Raw genomic sequence first — 26,431 nt, 5'->3', positions numbered from 1 at the left:
AATAATTGAGGAAATGAGAGAGAAAGTAATGTAGGGTGGAGATTAAAAGAAAAAAAAGTAGTATAAAATAAATGGTTGAGATTAGATCTCATATCTCATTATGATTAGGGTTCTCAATTGAGCAACTCCATATATACATATATTGTGCCAAGTTCTATGAAGACGACGTTTTTGTTGGAGATCACAGAGACCACTTAATATTCTGCAACTAAAATCTTGCATAAAAACATTGCAAAATGTATTATTTTGTGAATTATGTTCTACAAAAATTATTATTTTATTCAAAATTTTGAATATCATGCATGTATTGCATGTAGAATATTACAAAATATTTTATTTTACGAAACATGTTTAGTTTGCAGAATGTTTGTTCAAATTACAGAATATACACATTATACTTATTAAACTTAAATGATCTTCAACAATTTTAATGAATTAGTGATATTCGTATAACATATTTCATAAAAAAATGTATTTCATAATATTTTGATTACACAACATAGGTGGTTTCCGTAATCTTCAATAAAAACGTGGCCTCCATAGAACTTATTGTTACTTATGATGTTGTCGCAACTGTAATATTGTGGCCGTTTGGACATCTATTTCAGACAACTTATTTAGCTAATATGTAAATTCTAATTTTTGGTCACTGTTTGGGTAATTAAGCTGCGATCATTTTTTCTTGTTTTCTCAGAATAAGCGAAAATACAGGCAGTCCAACATTCTTCTTTTCATTTGGCATCTATACTTTATTATATTAGCCGGAATAGAGTATAATTTGATATGCCTTTTTTGGTTGGTATGGTTATCCCCATTTATGACCGTCGGATCTTTTTAATCAAGCTATTTGGAACGTTATATTCAAATACTTAAGGAATATACACTACTAAAACTCTTAGGTTCAAACCCTACCAACAACAAATATTTATATTAGTATTTATACACTACTAAAACTCCCAAGTTCGAACCCCACCAACAACAATTATTTATATTATTATTTATACGGTACCCAATATTCAGATTCGAATCCTGCCAACAACAAATTTTTATATTATTATATATAAATATACTAATAAGTTAATTATCCAAAAAAATTATAAATTTAAATAATATATAAAAAAATGAAGATTCGTGCATCGTACGGGTTGTAAATCTCGTCTATACTATACTATTATAAGCAGAACACCCTCTATTTGGTAGTTGGTCGGTTGTTCGGTACAATTGTTTGGTACGGTAAATAACAACCGTCAGATATAAAGACAAATAGATGGGAACCGTTCGATGTAAAAATAAAATAATATTATATTAATATTTAAACTGCTCTTATAGGTTCAGGGTTCGAATCCTGTCAACGACGTATTATATTTAAACTTTTATACTTTTTATGTTTAACAGTTCCTACAGGTTCAAGGTTCGCCTCTCGTGAACAATATATAATATATTATATTATTTATTTTCAATCAAGTTTCAAATTATCATAAAACATATATTATTATAACTTATTATGTTCATCAATTTATTTTTCAACTGTTGAAAATCTATTTATATTTAAAATTTTATATTTTTTATTTTTAACCATTTCTATAGATTCAAGGTTCGAGTCCCGTGAACAACATATTATATATTATATTATTTATTTTTAGTTAAGTCTCAAATTATCATAAAACATATATTATAACTTATTATATTCTTCAATTTATTTTTTAACTAATGAAAGTCTATATTAATATATTAATAATTTTAAGAAAAATTATTCGAGTGTTAAAAACAATTCGTGTATCGCACTGATTATAGGCTATTATTCTTAATATTAACTACCACGATAGAAAGGCTGGTACTTCAACATTGGATTACAATTGTTTTATGTCATTTTTTTATATATATTAGAGCTTAAAATTTCGGACACTATACGAATTAGATGAAACAAAAATTTAGTATTTAGTTTTGTTTTCTCAGTACACGGCGATATGAAAGTACATGAACAAAAAAGTACACAACCGAGATTTATTGGCGGTTTTGTATTTGACATTCGAGTGCACGATATAACACGAAGTATACGACATAATTAATAATATAATTAAAATATTAATATTTATAATAAATATATGTATATATATTACAAATATATGTATAATTATTGTTAAAATAATATTTAATTTTATAATATTGTATATAAGTGTGATCTGAATATATTCGAACTTAAGTTCTAAAATTTAGTTTTTTACGATTCTATAGCCCATACAAAACTCTTGAAATAGTCTTTAATTTGGTAATAGTTTAACTTTACCTTCTGATTTTTACTAATTTGTATTTCAATGTTTATGTTTTAAATTGTCTTTTTCAATTTTTTTATCATGTATTCAATTTTTATATTAAAATTTTGAATTTTTTTAAAAATAATTGTTAGTTATAAGTTATACTTTTTTTTTATCGTAGGTAACCCGCAGCCGCTACCCTTCGGGTGCGCACCGGGTAAACCCTACGGGCTCACGCAATAGCCTGCAAATCACGTGAAGCAAAGTAAACCGCATTTAAGCGACAGGCTCTGACTCAGGAGGCATAATCATAAATTCTCCTCCCGTGGGATTCGAACCCGTGACCAAGAGAACAACTTATAACCTGTTAGTTATAAGTTATACTTTACCAAACACTTCATCAACTTAGAAGTAATTTATACGTAAAATTATTTAAACGCTTAAATAACTTATAAGTTATGATGTTCATATTACTTATATGACACTTCTCAACTTTAAATCATAAGTTACATTTTTTTAAATAACCCCAAATAGGCCCACTGCTACAGCAAATATGCAAATATTGAGAAATATACGGTTATGGAATTGAATTACATCTATATGTAATAAAATATCTAATCATATTATCTATACTATTATATTAAAGACGAAACATTAAAAGTTTGGTTATTGGTTGTTGGTCATTCTATTATATTTAAAATAGGACACTTAATATTATATTTAAAATAAAACACCTAAAATTACTCGACTATCAATTCTATTATATTTAAAATGGGACACTTTTATTATGACACTTAATATTATATTTAAAACATGACACCTAAAATTAATCGTCTATCAATTTTATTATATTTAAAATAGGACACTTATATTATATTCCTATCTATGCTATTATATTAAATATTAAATATTGAAAGTTTGGTTGTCGGTAGTTGTTGACCGTTAGATTTATTCTTAAAAATTAGTATTATTTAAGAGGTATAAGATTCGAATCATGTCGACAACATATTAAAATTATATACAAAAATAGTATTTTTTAAGAGGTATAATCAAACTTAGAATTTACAACTCTGAAACCTCGAAAAAGGTAGCCTGAATGTAATCAAAAGAAATCTCAAATGCAACTAAAAATAATTTCAAATAAATTTCATAGAACGTGCTTAAAAACAGTTGTATGTCTATAGTTGTTGTTGATTGTAAATATTGTATTTTTTTAAAAAAAATCAGATAATAATAAATTCATAAAAAAATATTTTGGTAATTTCTCTAATTTAGAGACATAACATACAACCATAGATTATAAATACATTTCTAATTATGGACTTAATTAAGATACAAGGGTTTTGTTTAGTGAAGTAACTAATATGTCATGCAACCTATTTTGTACTCTCTCCGTCCTATTTTAATAATTCACTTTTTAAATTTCAGCAAAACATATACTACAATAGTGTATTCAATCTAACTTTTTGAGCAATTTTAACAAGTTAGCTATCTTAAGATCCTAAACTAAAATTTAAGAAATTTTATATAGAATTGTTTTCTTAAAAAATCCTCCACTCATGCCTTATTTATAAATAACCTTAATAATTCCTTACCTTCACTTTTAATAATAAAAAAATCATTTATCTCTCCTTCTTCATATCAATTGCAAAACTAGAGTTTAAATATAATAATAAAATATTAATACGACACACTTATAAAAAATGTTGTTGGAATTGATATACAATTAAATATTCTAAAATACTAAAATTTATATTTATAATAATATTTTTAAGAAATATGTTAGGACTCTATCGGAGTGGCTCTTATATACTATATTTGAATTTTTTTTTTAAATTGTCCAAACTTATTTAGCACATGACCAATCTTGAGGCCACCCAAGTATGTATATATAACGTAACCAATGCATGATATATATTACATAGAAAAGAAGACGATACAAGTTCCTTCGTAGATATATATATATATATATATATATATATTATTTTGTTATTATTTCGTGTCTATAATGGTCACTATTGTGCACATTTCTCCCCTAACAACAGGTTTTCTTTCCATTGTGCGGAGATACACCCCTGGTAAAACGAAATATGTGACCGCCAGCTGCAACTGCAAGTCTGTCATCAGATCCTCCGCCGGAATTTCAGTTTCCCCGGAGCCTATTGTTAGGCGATCAGGAAACTACCAACCATGCATTTGGGACAACAAATTTTTGCAGTCTTTGAAAATTGATTACGCGGTACGGTTTTAGCTTTTGCAATCAATTTTTATATATATTTAATAAGTTTGTTTTGTATATGGTCTATGTGCACTAATGAAAGTTACAAAAATTGTTCTTGTGTAGGCTGAAAATTCGAAAGTACGAGCTTCCGAATTGACGGAAATTGTGGAGTTCAAGCTGAAGAATGTTGTTGATCCTTTGGACCAACTCGAGTTAATTGATCAGCTGCATAAACTTGGAGTGGCTTATCATTTTCAAGATGAAATAGAACGTAACTTGAAAAAGATACATGGTAATAATGAAAAATGGGATCAGAACTTGCATGCCACTGCTCTTAGATTCAGACTTCTCAGGGGACATGGATATGATGTCTCTCAGGGTAATGTTTACTTATAGCAAGGCACCTCTCTTATTACATGAACTACATACTATTTGGCATAATGGCATTTAATAATACCAAAAATATCGCGTGTTATCAATCAAGATATCTAAATACATTAGTACATAGTAATAACTCAAAAAATTTGCAGAGGATTTCAAGGTTTTCACAGAAAATGGAAGATTCAAAGAATGTCTTGGTGGAGATGTGAAAGGCATTTTGAGTTTGTACGAGGCTTCGTACTACTCTGTTGAAGGAGAGTCGCTGATGGAAGAAGCGTGTTCCTTCACTACTAAAATCCTTAAGGAGCGCGTCAACAATATAGACGCCTCTGATCTTTGCATGCAAGTGAAACACGCTTTGGAACTTCCAGTACAGTGGAGAATTCCAAGATTTGAAGCTAGGTGGTACATGAATTTATACAAAACAAGTGATAACAAGATCCCAGAAGTACTAAAACTTGCAGAGCTAGACTTCAACATTGTGCAAGGTTTAAACCAAGAAGAACTCAAAGAATTGTCAAGGTACACATGCACAGTATATTTATTATACATTGTTTTACATACGTATTTGTTCAATTAGCTAGTTTTTTGCTTTCTTTAGTTGTGCATTTTGGAACATGTTTAAACATCTACTTACATATAGGTGGTGGGATAGAACAAGGCCCGGGAATAAACTTGAATTTGCAAGAGATAGATTGGCCGCATCCTTTTTATGGGCCGTGGGGATCACAAGTTTGCCTCAACATGGATATTGCAGATTGCAGATAACTAAAGCTATACAGATTATTTCGGTAATTGATGATGTGTACGATGTCTATGGTACACTCGAGGAACTTGAACTCTTTACTAAAGTCATTGAGAGGTTTGTGTTTCTTTCGTTCTGGATTTCTTTTTTTATCGCAGTTCAATATATATACTAATTATTTGAAATCGCATCACTTGAACACTTGAGATGGGATATAACTGCAATGGAAGAGCTTCCGGACTACATGCAGATATGCTTCCTGGCTCTTTACAACTCTATTCATGAGATGGCTTACGACATTCTCAAGGACAAGAACTTGAATGTCTTGGGACCGCTTAGCAGAACCGTATTTTTCTGTTTAATTTCAAATTTTATTTTCTTGTCAATACAACTGTGGTGAAATATGCTTAGCTAAAATTTGTCAGTACATGTTTTCATATTCTGATTTCACCTTATGTTTACGTTTTAGATCATTAATCTGTTGAAACACTACTTAGTAGAGGCACGGTGGTACCACAGTGGACACAAGCCTACACTAGAGGAGTACTTAAACAATGCATCCACAACGATATCAGGCCCTGTTATGGCAATTCAGACTTACATCTGCACATCAAATCCAATTAACGAAGAGGCCATGAAATATATAGAGGAAATCCCAGATATTGTACGCTTGGCATCTGAGATTTTTAGACTTGCTGATGATTATGGAACATCGTCGGTACGGATAAAAAAAGGGATAGGATACCTTCAATTACCGGCATATATTTTTTATTATGTTGGTTGTTAATAGTTTCATGTATGACAATGTAGGATGAGTTGGCGAGAGGAGATGTTCCAAAATCAATTCAGTGCTACATGAACGATACCGGAGTTTCTGAAGAAGTAGCCCGAAAGCACATGAAACTTTTAATGAAGCGGAAATGGGCAAAACTAATCCAGTGCAGATACTCTAAGGATTATCCTTTATCTTGGTCGTTTGTTGAAATTATACTAAATTTGGTTAGAACATCCCATTGTGTGTACAATGCTGGAAATGATGGGTTTGGTGTTGAAGATGAAGAGGCATTGTATCAACTATTTATTGAACCTATTCATCTGCAAGATATTAACTGATAAAAGCGAAGATGTGCAGGAAACGTATTGATATATATAGATAATAAGGGTGTTATGGTGTATAATTGAGAGGGTTATGGTTATGTAAACCCGTTGATAAGAATGATTGATATATTGTGATGTTGTATTATGAATGAAATAACGTATACGTCTGCTTTTAATTATCTCATGCGTCCTAGTACTTTTGCTCTCCTTGACACTCTTTTAGCACATTCCCTATTCACTTCTGTTTTTTTGCTTTCTTAGCAAGGTTGATTATCCACAAAACTGTTGAATCATTTGTATCACACTGTTCTTTCTATTCAAATGATCTACAAGAAATTATAAATGTTATAAAGATTTGGAGGAATCTCTTCGACCATTTATATCACATTACTGTTATGAGAATGTGGATGTAAAATTGTATATCACATGTTATAGAGAAATATAGTTATGGTGGTAAGAAATCGGTAATATGACATAAGATAGGAGATCGTCTATGGTTGTGACAACCGGAAAATGGTCGCAAATGAATATATCTGGGGTAGGTGACGGTGGCGATGGAAGAGGCTCATCATTGTGGAGAAAAGGACAATATAGTGAAGATGTGTCATATAGAGTTGGGTTCAAGATCCTACTATTTCAGAAATCCTAGATGGGTTATGCAAAGACCTTACTATTTTAGAACCCCTAGGCCCTAAAGACTACTTCTCAACCATTCATTAATTGGAGTCGGATCCTAGCATGCCATATACGACTCAAGTAACATATCACCTTAAATCTTTAATGGGACGTAACGCGGTATCGGAAATACCAGAAATCAGAACATTTTCTACTTTCTAACTAGTTTTGAAATCATTACGAACATTAAATAATTATTCCGTATCATCAATCGTGTAAACCCTAAAAATTATAACACATTTTTAACCCAAATGTTTTTCCATAATCAAACTGTAGCACAACTTTACCAACACAGGCAGACGCAGCAACCATACCATAGAAATCACAATAGCAACTTCACGAATTCTTAACCTAATTTTCATCCAATCACATGGTACAAAAAATCTGATGAGCAACATTTATTTCGTTTCTCCTTTAGAGAAAACTGACATAAATGTCTGGCCAGTGCCAACAGAAATAATTCTATTTAAAGACTAATGTATTTTTACATGCTTTCTGAACTCAGAGAGACTCAACGAAAAACAGCATTAATAGTAACATCCAAATCAGATTAGCATCAAGCAGTGATCTATCATGTATGGTATGTATCATGCTGATTACCTATTCAGGATGTGGGCACCTGCAACAGCAAGTGTCAACCGCTAGAACACAATCAAGTCTTCTCATTGCTGCCATCACCAATACTAGTAACCATTCATCTGAGGCCTTGACTGAGGAACAGTAAGTCGAGAAAAAGGAATTTGGCCACGGCCAGGAAGGCCTCTTTGTCCAGATAACCCATCAGCTATCTTTGGATCAGAGACTGATTTTGAGAAGGCTCGGGCAAGCTCAACTGCAGAAGCTACTTTCCCGTGACGTATACCAGTAGTTGACGATGGCTGCTCAACGGGCTTCCTCCAGGTTTCTGGTGATGGTGCTCTCGCTACCAGTGGCCGATTTTTTTCAAGGTCCCTGCTACTTCTTCGATTCTCACTGCGCCAGTTCTTTCCTTGAATATCTGACTTCTCCACACCTCCACGATGATCTCTCCTGTCAGTATTCTTTCCAATCCTATGATCAAGAGGGGCATTTTCAGATTTCCCATTGTAACGCGCCAGCCATATTTCACCTCTGGGCACATCTTGCTTTAACCTTCAAGAAAAAATATGCATGAAATGTTGTCAACCAACACATCAAAACCTATAGTACTGGCGAGTTGGACTTTAACTAGGAAAAATTTACAATAGTATGCTTGCTAGTACTGTATTTAAATTATTCATACCTATTTGAAGAATTAACCTGGTCATAATTGTTGAAATTAACATCATTGATGCCTCTTTCTTTCAGAACCTGGAAGAAGAATCAGCAGCTCAACAAGTCAATCAGGAAACTTAAAACATGATTGTGTAATCATAGCCAAGATAAGTAAAAATAAAATCAAAGCTAGTAGATTTCGCTACACTGGTCGTTCAAAAGCGATGTTCACCATTTCGTTTCTTCTCTAATTTTTTTTAATAATGAAAATGTATATATTCTCTTGGTAAGATGACAAGTGGCTAATTACTTGATTAGAAGTAAGACAAGTATATTGCTAGAACGAAAAAAATTACAAAGTTTTTAAATTAATTCTGTCATTATCAAAATATATACACCTGCCAGGATCAACCACTTACCATTTCCCTAGGACGAGCGCCACCAAACAATGTGCTCCTGCAACATGATATGACACCAAATGAAGGAAAGATCAAAGTAAGTGGCATGCTAGAGAGAGAAAATTAGTGTATACATATTAGATTTTATGTAGTCCATTCTCATTTGGCTTTAATTCCTAACAAGACTGAGAAGACAACCACCAAGTGACATGAAACTACAGTTCGTCAACTGTGTGACACATGCACCACATATTACTTCTTGGCCTCAGATCTATATCACAAGAAAAGCTTAATACAATTATATTGTGATTACTAATCCACTTACCCTTTGTTATTTTCGTATCGACATTGACATTTTTAGATCTAAAGCATTCCTACATTTATCATATTTACTTACCCTTTGTGCCATTACTTGATTCTACAGGAACCAGCTTCTGACACTTTTAGAAAAACAGTCATACATTTTCATATTGAAGTACTAAAGTCTGACCAAGTGCAAAATTAGTAGAGTACCATCTACTAAGATAAAGTGTAAGGCCACTGGCCACCTGAAAATGTATTTTCTACTCAGGAGGTCACAGGCCAAATTGCATGACAAAGTTAGTATCACAAAGACACGAAGTAGACAAATAATCCTTTAGCATAGAGCTCAAGAGAAAAAACAGCCAGCACTTCTGAAAAGATAATCATTTTTCCCATATAAATAGAGTAAAGTCACATCCTTAAACAATCTCAGTAAGACACCGGGTATACTAGATCCGGAAAACATATAGAAAACAGTTGTTGATAGTAAGGTAAAACTTATGGGGTTTAAACTTATAAGATAAGATTCATTCAAAAAACATGACCCCTGATACAGATTCAATCTTATCAATATAGTGTGAAATATTAGAAAAGGTTGTGGTTTATCATTATAAAAAGTTTTTTTAATAAAATGGAATCAAACTACAGAACATACAGTCTCATATTGCAATTAGTCATTGTCTGGATTCTGTAAATTAACATAGATAATTTAATACGGGTTTTCAGAATTAGTTTACAAACCTTTTTGTTTCAGTGTTTCTTTCCAATTGATCAAGAGGCTGCATACGAGGCTTTAAGTTCAGTTTTGGACGATCTTGTACCTCCCTGCCACTTTCAGGGTCTGACTTATAGGTGCTAACTCTTTCATATGGTACAGGAACTTGAGAATGATGACCAGGGTCCCTGGGCTTTTGATACGGCTGCATACAGAGTATGAAAGGATTTTGAGCACACACGCAGACAAAAGTGAATAAAATAAGCCTAGTATTTAAATATGACATACCTGCTCATAATTAGTGGGAGGAGGCTCCACTGATGGCATGGACCTCGGTAGCAGATTCAGTTTAGGCCTCTCAGATGATTCTGCATTCAATGTTTGTTGCAATTCAGATCTAACAAAATTTCCAACAGCGCGTGAAGCCTGATGCCCCTCATCATAAATTCGGTTCTCCTGTACATCTGAGTAAAAAGGCGGAGCAGCCCTCTCATAAACTGGTAAAACCCTGCCACCTTCATGGACCCCATCATTAAAAACCAAATTCTTCTCCATCTGCCTCACCAAAATTTCTTCATTCAAATCCCTCTTATCAACCACATCCACATTACCATGCACATGCCAATCAAACACACCATACCCCTTCCCAATCTGTGGCAAATCCCTCATATCATCCACATTACCATGCACATGCCAATCAAACATACCATACCCCTTCACAATCTGTGCCCCAGGATGCGAAATGACCTCAATGTCAACCGGATTCCCATCCGCTACCTGCTTCGAATGCCACCTTCCCGACGACACCTTCTCTACTGCACTAGCATGTGTTAATTTCGTAACCACATCAGTCCCCATACCAATACCCGTACCTGACCAACAACTCACACCCCTATCCTTCCCCACCATTTCATTCATCATCCACGGATTCCCACCCACACTCCCTCCTCCCACAAACCTACCCACACCCAACCCCGGGTTCGAAACAGGCCTAGTCCCCTCCACTACAAACTCCACCCCACTCTTCTCCACTCCAACAACCGGAACACAAATACTGTCATCACTAACAGTCCTTCGAGGACCCGAAACTCCATCCAACGGAGTCCGGTCATCCTCATCGAAATTACGACCAATGTGAGTCATAAAAGACCTCTTATGATCAAAAAGCCTAACCGAACTAGCCGATCCTGGCCTCAATCTATAATCACCCCTCCCTATCGGGCCCCACACATTCAATCCAACCCGATCGGATTGCCTCACAATTCTATAATCACACAAACAAATTCACAACAGATCTAATTAAACTAATTTAATCAAATCAATCAACAAATTAAAAACACAATCAATTTATGTAAACTTACGCGCCAGGAGCAGAGGGGAGAGGGAGATCAGAAGGAATAGAACCGCCGTGAAAATCTTTGAGAGTCATGGTGGCTTTCTTCTTCGTCATTTTTGTTCGATCAATCTGTGCGTATTTTTGTATTTATAAAATTGAAGAATGTAAGGGGGAAATAAAAAATAAAACGAGGGCATGTTTTCTTCAGAATCCCAGCGTTGATGGAATATTTGTTACTTCACTTTTTCGATGGGTTAAGTGGCGTTTTGGTCACTCAAGTGACCACTAACTTTCACTTGGGTCATCGAACTCAAAAAGCTGTCAATAAGGTCACTGAAAAAATAATAGTGTTCAACTTAATCATTCCACACGTTAAAATTTCACGAACGTTAAATCCCGTTGACTATAGACGGTTCTCCGTTAAATATGTACAAGTCGGATGCCACATCAGATAATTGACCCGCCCAATCTTAAAACCACCCAACAAATTAAACCCGACCCAATTAAAACCCACGACCCTTTTAACTTTTATCCCAAAATTAAAACCCTTTATCCCAAAATTAAACCCCCCTCTTTACGATTTAAACCCTAATCGCAAGAATGGTTCGAACTCGATCGGGTGTTGAGGTTCGTTTAACTCAACCAATCGATGATATCGATAGCAATGATACCGATTACCTGTTTGCATCTGATGGAGATAACAATGAAACGGAGAAGGATAACGAAGCTAAATCAAATTTTGAAGATGCAAATCAGACCACCGATAAAGAAGCAACGTAAGTAATGTTATATCTGAACTTTTTACAGTTAATTAGGGCTAAATATTCTTGCTTTGAATATATGATTTTATATGGTCATATTTGCAATTAGGGTTCTTAATTTGTTTATATTTAACAGGAAAAACTTGTACAATGTGACAGTCTATTATGGAGGTTATTTTGTTCATGTTCCGTATTCCTCCTACACAAGTAATGTCAAAAAGGTTTATAAGGAAATCGACTTTGAAAACCTTTGTATTAATGATTTAAAGACCACATTTGGTGCTGTTGTTGGTGAGTATGATTCCCTTTATTTTAGAACTCCTGCATTGAAGATTTATGTACTGAATGCTGAAAGTAAGCCAATATTGATTGAATTAAGTAAGGAATGTGCTTATAATATTGTGCTTTATGTGTATCATGTGAGTCCTGCCCCTGAATCTGATGAAGAAATAGATAATTATAAATGTAGTGATGATGGGTATGTAGAAATTAGGAAAGCTTGTAGAGAAGAAAAAAGAAAAATGGATGAATTGGAGAGGGAAGCTAATTTACATGAAATGTCAGGGATGGAATATGATGATTCTACTGGATCAAATGAGGGTTTTTATCCTAGTAGTGAGGAGAGTGATGAAGAGTTCTGTTTTGCTAACCCTCCCCCAGATAAACAGTAAGAATGATTTTTAAGCAAGCTGTGAGGTCCTGTTCAATGGCTAATGGTAGACCCTACAAGTTCCTACATGATGACTTAAAAAGGGTCCAAGTTGGGTGTGCACATGGGTGTCCTTTTAGAATGTGGGTAAGTTATAATAAAGAAAAGGATGTGTGGCACTTAAAGTCAATAATAGATGAGCATAACTGTGTGTGGAATTATAAAAACAAGCTAGTCACTACCAAGTATCTTGTAGATCTGTATGGGGATAAAATTAGGAAAAATCCAAACTGGAAAATTGGAGAGATGCAGGAAGAGTTTAAAAGGGTACTCAAGGTAGATGTGTGTGATTCTAAATGCTCCAGAGTTAGGAAGCAAGCTCTTTGTGGTATTGAGGAGAAAATGAAAGAACATTATGCAAAAAAAAACTAAAAGGCAGACCCAAAAAGATGAGAAGGAGAGAGGGTTGGGAGGGTGTTGTGTCCAGTGGTAAGAAGGTAAGAGTTAGCTATGAGGGTAGAGCTATGCATTGTGGTCTGTGCAGAGAAGCTGGCCACAAAAGGGGTAAATGTCCAAATAAAGATAAGTTCCCAGAGAATTCAAAGAAGAGGAACAGGGGAAAGAAGACAAAGAATGAACAAACTGCAGAAGATGAAGTTATGGAAGAACTGGAGAGGCAGGGGAGAGAGGAAACAACAGGTGAAAATGATATGATGGATGAGATCTTGAGAGAACAGGAACAAACACAAGGACTCGATGAATTGGAGGCCTCAATCCAAAAATCACAGCCTAAGGAAACTACCAGCAGTTTTATGAAATTTGTAAGTTATATCAGTTTATGTTGATAAATGTTTAACATAAGTTTATATCAATGGTTTGTTTAATACATTTTTTATTTATATTGTAGATGCCAAATCCGGGGTTGAGGAAGCATATGGGACAAATGAGCAACGGTGACACTCCACCTGTTAGCACTCCACCCGTGACCACTCCAACTGTGACTAATCCACCAGTTAGCAACAAACCTCCAACAAGTGCAGTGGGACAAGTGAAAAAATCAACTCCAAGAAAGAGAGTAGCAGGACTGCCACACCCAAGAAAAAAGTAGATGAATTACGTATGCCAAAGTTAGAACCATTTGAGTACTTTAAACTCTTGTCATTTGTGACATTGAACTACTATTTATGTAGTATAACTCTATGTACGCACTATGGATTAATCTTCTGGTCTTAATATATAACTTTGGCACTGTGTTTATTTCGAACATCTCAATGTTATACTATCACATAAACATAAACATTTCATTCATAAAAACATAAACAATAACATCCATAACATTACATTCACTAATTCTGACATAAATATTACATCATTAACATTACTTAAAGAACATAACCACAAAACAAACTAAGATAACAAAGCATAGCATCTTCTTCGTTCCGAAATGAGCTTTTTCCTTCACCATTTCTGTTACGTCGTCCATCTTTTTTTGCATTGTCATACGCTCTTCATCAATTACTAACATTTTCCTTTCTACGAAACTCAACTCTTGCTTGATTTTAGCCAATTCGACATTTTTCATCTTCAATTTTTCCTTCAATCCATGTATAACTTCTCGGGCTCTGTCAGTGTAGGGTGGATCAGCCCACAAAAAAAATTGCACTTCTTGCAGGGATCCCTATAGTTCTTGCAGCCAAAAAACCTCTGACCCGGATCTTGGGTACCTTCTTTCCAAGCTTCTTGAAGGGGTGATACAATATCACACTTACATTTAATATTATCATATCCATGATCGACACCGAAGTTGTTTTTATGGAATACGAGTTAAATGAATTGTTCACAGATGGGGCTGAGGCTGTGAAGCTTTTGGAAGTGGACATGGTAGAAAGAAGGGTAAAAGGAAGAACCCTAATTGCAAGAAAATAAGCTGAAGAAGAAGAGAAGTAGTGATTATGGGTTATGGGTTTTAATTTACGGGTTTTAAATGGTCTGGGCGGGTACAACGGTCACATGACGTGGAAGCCATGTCACTTGTTGATTCAACTTTCCGTCCAAAACTTAACGACACTAACGGGTAGTGACTTGATTGAAAATTTTTATGAGTACGATCAGTTGACTGACAGCTTTTTGAGTTAGATGACCTAAGTGAAAGTTAGTGGTCACTTGAGTGACCAAAACGCCATTTAAACCCTTTTTCGATATCTTAAGAGGTTGTATATCAACCGATTTTTGACTAAAAATATTAGATTTTTTATTAAATACCAATTATATGCTATTTGATTTTTTTACCTACAAATTCACGATGAAAATGACTTTTTCTGAATGTCCCCTTTTTTGTTTTTTTTTTCTACCTTATCTAAATAAAAGAAAAGATCTACTTGTCAAAGAAATTTCAATTTTAAGGTCAAGATCTTTTTTAAAAATCATATATAATCGAGTGAGTGTCAAAAGGACACGAGTTGGTATGAAAGAATAAAATGAAATATGAGCAATTTTGATAATCGAAATTGATAGATTTTTTGTAGCACTAAGTTTTTTTGATATGCGTATATTGCAAGATTTTTGTCATATATGCATAAGACGTATTGTGATAAATTATTATTGTATAGCGGGAAAAGTTATCGCAATTGTGATAGATTGGTTTTCTACATCGCGAAAATTTATCGTGATACCGATACACGTTGAAATTTTTCATCATCCTCATTATATAATTACTTTTGTAAAATAAGTAAGATATTTAAATAATTAGAAATTTAATTTTATGATGAAATGGTATTAAAGTTCCGCATCTCCTTATATCTTATAATCATCACATATCTTGTTTTTTCCTATTTATGGGATAGATGTGTTAATTTCAAGAAAAATTTGTGTATTTATTTCAGACTGACAGTACAGACTTTAAAAAATGTTGAAAAATTTTGTTTTCGAACTTTTATCATTCCATACTTTATAATTTTATGCATATTCTACTATATACTAAACTTGTCAGTAATATTTTTTGTGTTGGTATTTTTATAAAAATAAAAATTTTGAATCTATGTTTAACATCCTGCAGAATCAGTACGAAGTGAGACGCTTGATAAACAATTTTTATCATCACGTTAAGATGCAAAGTACAATGGAAGAGGAAAATGATTTTTGTTAGAGTCTTGACTTTTAAATTATCTTTCAATATTATGGGTGGTTATTTAAATTTATTTAATATTATATTTGTGATATCCCGTATTTTCAGAAATTAATATTATTATTATTTGGATGATTTTTAAGTAATTGTTTCAATTTGGAGGAAATAAAGTTATGGATATTTGATTTCTGATGATGAGGTTGTGTCTTTTTATGGTTTAATGTATTAATTGCTAAGTATTGTATCGATCCCTGTCGTTATTGTGAAACTATTTAATTACTTTTACTATTCCAAAATTTTATTAAAGTAGATCGTTTAATCGTTATCGATAAATTGAGTTCATTTTACAAGTTGGGGATCAAGCGGATAATTCATCCACGTCTAGAAGTGAATTTGGTATTTTATCCGGGTTTACCTTGATTGCATGTGGATTATGAAAATATTCAAAAAAATATTTTACAGTTATTTTGGTATGTGTTAAATGAATAATTATGTGTTTATTATTATTTAGAAATGTTGTGGGCCATGATTTAACATGCAGTAGAATTGTATGGGATCCCGTAAGGACCATAATATTTTTTAAATATTTGTTAAGTGTTAAAAATGTATTTATATGAAATTATACACGATCTGGACGTGTGTCAAAATGTATTTATTATATGTTACCTCTTTTATATCGTTTTATGTGTATTTGAATACATTATAGGGTTAAATATCAAATTGGCCACTCAATAAACTTCGATATCTCAAATTCACCACTGAAAAATTCGGGGTCTCATTTAAAATACTTTAAAAGACATAAATATCATCCGTACCACTACGTCCTGAAACTAACGGACAGTTTACTGACGTTGTTTGCCACGTCAGCATAACGGCTAGTTGAGACAAATCAGCACCCAGCTGGCTCCTACATGTCTCCAAGTCATATATTAATAATTAATAATAAAGGTAATAGTACAAACAAACATAAATAACATATAAAAGTAATAATACAGTCGGGGTAATAGAATTAGGGGAAAAGGAATTGGGGGAAAAGGAATTGGGTCATGAAACCCTAACTTCTCAATCGACTAATTGAATCGAATATACATTGCTCATATACGTTGCTTTTCACTTTGTAAGGTAAATCTCTTATCTTTCTCTTTACAATCAGAATGTGTACAACTGTATATGTTCATCATCATGGTCACTTTGTTCATGTTCCACACTGTGATCATATTGGTGGATTGATTGATATACTTAATGATGTAGACCCGGATGTATTTAGTTTTCGTGATTTAGAGGATTATGCTAAAGACTTTGATTATGATAAAAATGATAAAGTTTACTTTAAAAATGATGGTCGTACTTTTAAACAAGGAATTAGGCTTCTTTGGGATGATGCTTCGGTTATGGATTTGGTTAATGTTTTTGCAAGTTTTGGTAGGATTGATATTTATGTTGATCATTTATCTAATAATGAGGATAGTGAGGGGAATGGGGGGAGCTGAAGTGAATCAGGGGAATGAGGGTGATGATGTAAGTCAGGGGAATGAGTTGGATTTTGATTTTAGGGGGGATGGATTTGAGGATTGGGATAGTGATGATCCTAATTACAGTGAGGGTAATGATGTTTCAAGTGATGAAGATGAGAGTGTTGGTGGTTATTCAGGTGAGAGTGAAAACGAAGAATTGCTAGAATGTAGGAAACACCGAAAAGCGGTTAATGAGGCGATGTCTAAGCTAAATAACATGGATGGTGATGATAGTGAAGAATCTGATTTTGGAAGTGATGAGTTGAGGTCTTATTCTTTATCCCACATGGATAGTTAAGGAAATGCAGGAAGCAATGAGAGAAGAATTAGAAATTGAAGTTCCAAGAATCAAGATAATGAGAATTAAAAAAGCTGCTATGGATGGGGTGCATGATACACTAAAGGAACATTATGCAAAGGTCAGAGACTTTGGTCATGAAATTCTCAGCTCCAATCCAAGAAACACAATGAACATTAGAAGCACTAGGTTGAATGAAGGTGATGACAATAAGTTCAAAAGGATGTATATTTGTTATTACGCTCTAAAAAGGGGCTGGAAAAAGGGTTGCAGGCCAATATTATGACTGGATGGTTGCTTCCTCAAAACTGTCACAGGGGGTCAACTGTTGTCTGCAGTTGGGAGAGACGAAAACAACACAATATTTCCAGTGGCATATGCTGTGGTGGAGAATGAAAATACTGATTCCTGGAGATGGTTCCTAGACTTGGTTAAGGATGATTTGGAGTTAGGTGATGGAGCAGGTTACACAATAATATCTGATCAACAGAAGGTATATTTTTTTCTTTGTGTTACCTTGTGTATTTCTTGTGTTACCTTATATATGTTTTACCCTATTTATACATGTTTCTAATTATTTTCAGGGTCTATAAAATGTTGTTAAGGAGTTATTACCTATGGTTGAACATAGGTTTTGCACACGACATCTCTATACAAATTTCAGGAAAAAGTAAGATACTATAAATTACTAAGAATACTGATTCAATGTTTATTTCCAGTTATATGAGCATGTGTTTAATTTAATGTGCAGGTATCCATCTGACTTGTTAAAGAGATTATTTTGGTCAGCAGCATGTTCTACTCATCCAATGGGATTAACAGAGCAATGATTCAACTTGCAAAGAGTTCCAAAGGTGGACATGAATACCTGAGTAAGCTAGACCCTAAATGTTGGTCAAAAGCTTATTTTAAAGAATTTTCAAAGGCTGATAATGTTGAAAATAACATGTCAGGGTGCTTCAATACATGAATTAGTCAAGCTGGAAAGGTATCTCAAATCACTTCAAGAATTAGATATAATCCTGGTAGAATTGTGCACTGCAGCAAATGTGGTGGAGCTGGAGATAGGAGGACTACATGCAAAGTCAATGTTACCACTACCAATGTTAATGACGGAGAGGGGGCTGATACTTTCAATCCTGATCCAAGTGAGACACCAACTGAAGGAGCACCTGAAAAAGAACCAGAGAAAGCAAATGCTCCAAAGATGAAAAGAAGACCAAAATTGCCTATCAAGAGAGCACAAGGAATTGTCATTAGAGAACCTGTTTACAGAATTGTGACAACTCAAGCATCACAAACACTTGTTGCAAAGAAGAACAAGGGCAAACAAGTGATTTCTCAAAACAAAAGCAAGGAAAAACTTTACTGCTTATCTGGTGATGATGGTGAAAGGCTGATGGCTAATCTAAAAGGTGGCATGCCCATTTATGTTTGGGGGGTTAGACCAGAGGATGTAGGAGGAAGTATGAGCACACGGAATGTACCCACTGCTGTGCAATCAAGGTCTGATGGAGTGCATCCAAGGAGGCCATCAAGGTCTCCTTTTGTGCAACCAAGGAGGCAAGCAATGTCTGATGAAGTCCAGCCCAAAAGGAGTGGAAGACTTGCCATGGTAGGCAAGTTCACATTCCAGAACACCAAAGAAACTGCTCTTCGACTAGATGATGACTAAGATCCAGTTTAGCTATCTATTAAGAATTTTATGCATTAATTATCAAATCATGAGCTACATGTGTAGTTGACAATATTATGGAGATGTATTATGGATATGAAACTATAATTATGCAATTCTCACTTTTGAATTAAATATTATGCTTATCATTACATAACAATGATTATTGAACTCAAATAAGATAACATTACAAACTTCATCTTAACAGAACTCAAACTAAATGAACATTAAAAATTTTATCTTAACAGAACTCTTACACTAATAAAATGCCTTGTTCATGACAATCATGCTAACTAAAATTACAAGAATCACAGAGAAAATCATAAACTGTCTTTTCTTTTCTTTTTCAAACTTAGCCTTTTTCATGGCTTTTCTAGACAACTTGCCCTCAACGATGTGTGGTCTTTCCTCGACAAGAGATTTATTTCTCGATAATTCGCCAATAACATCCTTAGTTCTACCATTAAATTTAGGATCAATCCAATCAAAGTAGTCACACCCATCAATATCCTATATCAAAAAAATCAGTTAGCTTATATATTCAGGATCATAGCTTGATAACAACCATGAACAAAAACAATGATTATCATACCTTCGTTTTGGAGCAAACAACAAATCTTCTACCGGGATTTCTAAGAGTCCAAGACATCCTTTTCCTAACCCTTTTCCCACACCAACACACCTTATGATCCCATTGTTGAAATGAATCAATGGATGAACTTGTTGATATGTTTGACATAGGGCTTTAATTAGCAATAAACTCAATTGAAAATCATTTTTTTGTTATGAACCCTAGTATAGAGATGCACACACATATATATAACTGGGGTGAGGGGGAATATGCCCGTTATATCTTACTTGGAGACATGTAGGAGCCAGCTGAATGCTTATTTGGATAAACTAGCCGTTATGCTGACGTGGCAAGCGGCGTCAGTAAACTGTCTGTTAGTTTCAGGATGTAGTGGTACGAATGATATTTATGTCTTTTAATGTGTTTTAAATGAGACCCCGAATTTTTCAGTGGTGAATTTGAGATATCGAAGTTTATTGAGTGGCCAATTTGATATTTAACCCATACATTATATGTGTTTTCGGGGTTTACTGTAAATTTAGAAAACAGTTCGGTTTCTTAAAAAAGATCGGTCCGGGACCCGACCGGGACATCAAATCCCACAAAATTTATATTATCATTTTTGGAAAATCGTGGGGCTTTCAAATATTCTATATTTTAGCATTTTTAAAATTTTCGTAATTTTTGGAATTTTTTGCATAATTTTGTATTTATCTGAAAATATTATTTTCCGCGCTAGTTATTAATGTTGGGCTTATTATTTTTATTAAATGATATAATTTGGCCCCAAATTATTTTAAGGGTATTTTTGAGTAAGTATAAATAAATTTTATTCTTTAATAAATTTTATTAAAAATCAGATTTATAATTTTTATTTTTCAGAAAATAGAAAAAATCTCTAAAAATTTGTTCTTAGTGTTCTTGAAGAGTTATGAGAATCAAAATCAAATTTGAAGATGATACGGAACACGAATTTTGATGTTCTAGTAACCAAATCGAAGCCCTCAATCTTCTCTTTCGTAATCTCCCATCAAAATCATCAAAAGATTGGTAATTTTTCCAATCCGATATTTAGGGTTTATGTGCAAATTTGGGGGCTTCCAATTTACGAATTGTTCGTTGGTTTTAATGCTAGATATAGCTTGCTGTGAGGATTTAGAGTTATTTAAATGTTTAATTGCATCGTTTGAATACAGGAATAACGTGCTCGAGTTTTGGTTTCAATCATTTTTTATTTTCGATTGTCTGAGTTCGTTCTTGATGATACGATGTTATGATTGTTATGATTAAATTTGAATAAGTTTCTGTTGTGCATATGTTGTGTACTTGATGATTTCATAAACAAAACATCTAAGTAGATTTTACTTAGTGAAGTTATGTAGCACTCGACGGATAAGAATTATAGTCCCGACGGATAACTCATTATAGTCCCGACGGATGATTAACTTATTATCCATCGAGTGAGTAGCTTATGTAATAATAAGTTTGTAGCACAGTTATGTATGCACCTTTGTATAGAATCTGTAGTAGCATATAAGTCATGTTGACTTTAACTAGATATGCAGAATAGGTTGATTAATTGTACATAATTGATGTCTTATAATTCTGCATAAGTGATATAGAGTCAAGTGCCAAAATAGCTACCGACGGATGATTAACAAAGCCATCGACGGATGATCAAATGACTATCAACGGATGTTTAATATTGTAGTCGACGGATGATCAATTAAACCATCAACGGATGTTCTGAAAGTCGACGGATGATCATATGAAGAATTCAAACAGCAGTTGCACAGTGAAAGCTGACACACAGCCGTCGAGATGTATACAAACACACTGTGGAATCCCATTAACTGGGTAATAGAGGATGAAAAGCAGCAAAGCTTAAGACTGTTAGATTTTATATTTGTTCAGTCTTTTTGACTTTGTAATCTTGGTATTATATAAATCAAGAGAGTAGCAAATAGAAAAATAACTGAGATAGCTGAGAAAACACAATAAAACAGAGAAATCTTTGTAAGCAGAATCATTAGCATTTCATGTATTCTCAGTAGTTCTATTTTATAAGCAGCTGTGAGCATTTCTGCACACAGAGTCCTCTCGATATATCATATATATCTATGGTGGAATTGTTTTAATCCACCAGAAAGTTTTTAAAGACTCTTGTTTTTAATTACTTATGTTTTGATTCAATTAAGTTTACATTCCGCATTGTGCTAATCAAAACAAATATATCTATAATCGAGTTGAACAGTTTTATTTCAAGATAAAGGTTCAAGAATTCCATTCAACCCCCCTTCTGTAATTCTTGCTACATTGTTAAGGGACTAACAATTGGTATCAGAGCAAGCTCTTAATCTACAAAGAGTTTAAAGATCAAAACAATTCAGCAAGATGAACAAGAAAGATGTTGGAGTCAAGATTCCTTTTCTTGATAAAGATAATTACCATCATTGAAAGGTAAAGATGCATCTTCATATGGTTTCTCAAGATGAGGCCTATGTGGACTACATAGAAAGAGGCCCTCATGTTCCAATGAGAGCTGCAATAGGAAACGAGCCATATGTTCCAAAGCCAAGGCATGAATGGTCTGATCCTGACATTGAACAAGTCAGGAAAGATAAAAAGGCCATGAACATTCTATTCAATGGTGTTGATGCAGACATGTTTGATAACATCATCAACTGCAAAACTGCCAAGGAAGTTTGGGACACAATACAGATAATTTGTGATGGCATTGAGCAAGTTAGAGAAAATAAAATGCAGCTCCTGATTCAGCAATATGAGCATTTTTACAATGAAGAAAGTGAGTCACTCACTGATATTTTTAGTAGATTCCAAAAACTACTAAATGCTCTTAAGTTGCATCAAAGAGTCTATCAGACTAAAGACTCCAATCTGAAATTTTTCAGATCTCTTCCAAAGGAATGGAAACCAATGACAGTCTCATTGAGAAACTCACAAGATTATAAGGAGTTTACTTTGGAGAGACTGTATGGCATTCTGAAGACCTATGAGCTTGAGATAGAGCAGGATGAAAGAATGGAGAGAGGAAGGAAGAAAGGAGGATCTATTGCACTAGTTGCTGATCTGGAAAAGGAGAAGGAAGTGAAGATGGAAGCTGTAGAATCAACTTCAAAGGTCTGTGAGAATAAGGGTAAGGGGCTAGCTGCAGAAAGTGAAGAATCATTGAGCCAAGATGACATGGAGGACATTGATGAGCACCTAGCATTTCTTTCAAGGAGATTTTCCAAGCTCAAGTTCAAAAAGAACTTTGGAGCAGCCAAGCCAAATAGAAACATGGTGGATAAGTCAAAATTCAAATGTTTCAAATATGGCTTGGCAGGGCATTTTGCAAATGAGTGTAGAAAGTCAGATTCCAGTAAGAAAAGGTTTGAGTCTGTGGATTATAAGCAAAAATACTTTGATCTACTCAAACAAAAGGAAAGGGCTTTTATTACACAAGAGAATGACTGGGCAGCAGATGGTTTGGATGAAGATGAAGATGTCAGCTATGTCAATCTAGCCCTAATGGCCAAGTCTGATGAAACAGAGACAAGTTCCTCAAGCAATCAGGTAATCACTACAAACATTGCACATTTATCTAAAGCTGAGTGTAATGATGCCATAAATGACATGTATACAGAATTGTATCATTTGCGTGTTACACTTAAGTCTCTCACTAAAGAAAATGCTAAAATAAAAAAAACAACTTGTTTTTAAGTGAGAGGAATAATGTGCTTGAGTCTCAGTTTGTTGAGTTTGAGAAACTAAAAATTGAGTGTAAGATCGCCAAGGAGGAATTAACTGAGTCCTTGAAAAAGGAAGAAATTTTGAAGAAGAAGCTCGAGCGTGAACAAGAGGTGATTAAAGCATGGAAAACATCTAGGGATGTTCATGCTCAAATCACCAAAGTTCAAGGAATTGAGTCTTTTTGTGATGAAGCCTAGAAAAAGAATAAAGAGAAACTAGAGCCTATTTTGGTAGATGGGTTGCTGACAGATGTAGACTCGACGGATGATGAGGACTATCCGTCGGATAACAAAAAGTGTTATCCGTCGAAAGATAAAAATCCTCATCCGTCGGCTGTAAGCAAACCCATTAGCAAAGCCAAATTAATCAAGCTAAATGATAAGTATGGGTCTGTTTCCAAGAACTTTGTTTCAGGAGAGTCAAGTCAAGCTAAGAAAGGGAAAAAGGCTAATGTTGGTCACATGACTGTCAAACAGTTAAGTGACAGACTTGAGAAAATAGAGGTAAAAACAGAGACTAAAAAGAAAAACAATAGGAATGGTAAAGTAGGGATTAATAAACACAATAACTACACACCTGATAAATATGCTCCTAGAAAAATCTGTGTCAAGTGTGGTAGTGTAAATCATTTGTCTGTTAATTGCAAATCTGCCATGCCTACTCCCATGTCTGTTCAGCCTCAATTTCCTAACATGAATGCCATGCCTCCCATGCCTGTTAATGCTATGCCTACACAGAATATGAATGCACAGTTTGCTAATATGCCATTTGCACCTAATCCATATTATGCTGCATACAATATGCCTCAAATGTCATTTAGCATGCCTTACTGGAATAACATGTTTGCACCAAGCATGCCATTTCCTGTTAGCCATAACATGCATGATAATTCTGTTGCATTTAGTGGTTTCAAAGGTACAACCCAATTGACTAAGGAAGAATCTGAAATTCCTAAGTCAAATGAGATAAAACCTAAGAAACAGAAGAAGAAAGCTAACAAGATAGGACCCAAGGAAACTTGGGTACCAAAATCAACTTGATTTGATTTTGATGTGTGCAGGGAAACAGAAAGAATCTTTGGTACTTGGATAGTGGCTGTTCAAGACACATGACTGGTGATTCTACCCTGCTCACAGAGTTTAAGGAGAGAGTTGGCCCAAGTATTACTTTTGGAGATGACAGCAAGGGTTATACTGTGGGATATGGCTTGATTTCAAAGGACAATGTCATCATTGAAGAGGTTGCCTTAGTGGATGGTCTCAAACACAATATGTTGAGTATCAGCCAGCTTTGTGACAAAGGCAACTCAGTAACCTTCAACAAAGAAGCCTGTGTTGTGACTAACAATCAAAATAACAAAGTGGTTCTCACTGGTGTGAGAAGAGGAAATGTGTACCTAGCTGACTTCAACTCAACCAAAGCAGAATCTGTAACTTGTCTTCTCGGCAAAGCAAGTCAAGATGAAAGTTGGCTATGGCACAAGAAGCTATCCCATTTAAACTTCAAGACCATGAATGAGCTGGTAAAGAAAGAACTAGTAAGAGGAATTCCTTTAGTGGAGTTTACAAAGGATGGACTGTGTGATGCCTGCCAAAAAGGGAAGCAGATCAAAGCATCATTCAGGAAGAAACTTGATTCAGCAATTGAAGAGCCTCTGTAACTGCTTCACATGGATCTGTTTGGACCAGTCAATGTATTGTCAATTTCAAAGAAAAGATTTTGCCTAGTAATTATAGATGATTTCTCAAAGTTCTCTTGGACATATTTCCTAAAGTCTAAAGATGAGGCTAGTGAAATCATCATCAATCACATAAGGCAAGTTAACAATCATTCTGATTTCAAAGTTAGAAGAATCAGGAGTGATAATGGAACTGAGTTCAAGAACTATGTCATGAGAGAATTTTATGAGGAAAATGGGATCTTGCATGAGTTTTCAGCAGCAAGGACTCCACAACAGAATGGAGTAGTGGAAAGAAAGAACAGATCTCTTATTGAAGTTGCAAGGACAATGCTTGAAAAATCAAAATTACCAACATATTTCTGGGCTGAAGCTGTAAACACTGCATGCTACACTTAGAACATCTCTCTGATTAATCATGCATGATGCATGGCTCCTTATCCATTGTTCAAGAATAAGAAGCCAACTCTAAACTTTCTTCATGTCTTTGGCTGTAAATGCTATATTCTGAGAAATCAAACTGATCAAAATGGGAAGTTTGATGCTAAAGCAGATGAAGGAATTTTTGTTGGATATGATGTTGGTAAAGCATATAGAGTCTACAATCTAAGAACCAACATTGTTGTGGAATCTATACATGTTGTGTTTGATGATAAAAAGATTGAAGGACTGAGAGATGGAGATTACCATGAGAGCCTGAAATTCGATAATGTTGAGATGGTCAGTGATGGAAGTGATGATGAAAGTGATCAAGAAACAGTGTCTAAGGATAATGCAGACAAATCTACCACCAATGAAGCACAAAACTCAACATCCGTCGAGTTGCAAAATGCCTCATCCGTCGGAAGGCAATCTGTGTTATCCGTCGGTAGACAACCTGCCTCATCCGTCGGTACTCAAGATTCACCATCCATCGGGTTATCAAAAGGAGCAGGAAGTCAAGGCAGATCACCCATAGAAAGTACCCCTTTCTCAAATCAAAGATCCACAAACTCAGGGGGAGTTTTTAGCAATCATAACTCAATCAAACATCAAGACAACATTGAGG

At 34.3% G+C, this 26,431-nt stretch overlaps 2 protein-coding genes across 2 annotated transcripts; one reads left to right on the top strand and one right to left on the bottom strand.

The window, feature by feature from the left end:
- Positions 1–4,263: 4,263 nt before the first annotated feature.
- LOC141664922 (terpene synthase 10-like) lies at positions 4,264–6,805 on the top strand. Its single transcript, XM_074470879.1, has 7 exons — positions 4,264–4,494; positions 4,600–4,855; positions 5,007–5,379; positions 5,501–5,719; positions 5,810–5,948; positions 6,072–6,320; positions 6,413–6,805. Exons 1-7 carry the CDS (start codon positions 4,264–4,266, stop codon positions 6,713–6,715), a joined length of 1,770 nt encoding a protein of 589 aa, XP_074326980.1. The 3' UTR covers positions 6,716–6,805.
- Positions 6,806–7,697: 892 nt separating this feature from the next.
- Positions 7,698–11,577, bottom strand: LOC141666673 (uncharacterized). Its single transcript, XM_074472813.1, has 6 exons — positions 11,386–11,577; positions 10,313–11,288; positions 10,051–10,229; positions 9,028–9,064; positions 8,637–8,704; positions 7,698–8,506 (listed from the first exon to the last, which is right to left on the bottom strand). Exons 1-6 carry the CDS (start codon positions 11,472–11,474, stop codon positions 8,059–8,061), a joined length of 1,797 nt encoding a protein of 598 aa, XP_074328914.1. The 5' UTR covers positions 11,475–11,577; the 3' UTR covers positions 7,698–8,058.
- Positions 11,578–26,431: the final 14,854 nt, after the last annotated feature.

The sequence above is a fragment of the Apium graveolens genome, chromosome 6 (genome assembly GCF_009905375.1).
Source record: "Apium graveolens cultivar Ventura chromosome 6, ASM990537v1, whole genome shotgun sequence".
Taxonomy (NCBI): domain Eukaryota; kingdom Viridiplantae; phylum Streptophyta; class Magnoliopsida; order Apiales; family Apiaceae; genus Apium; species Apium graveolens.
Note: the sequence above shows the minus strand (reverse complement) of the source record. Positions and strands in the feature narration are given on the sequence as shown.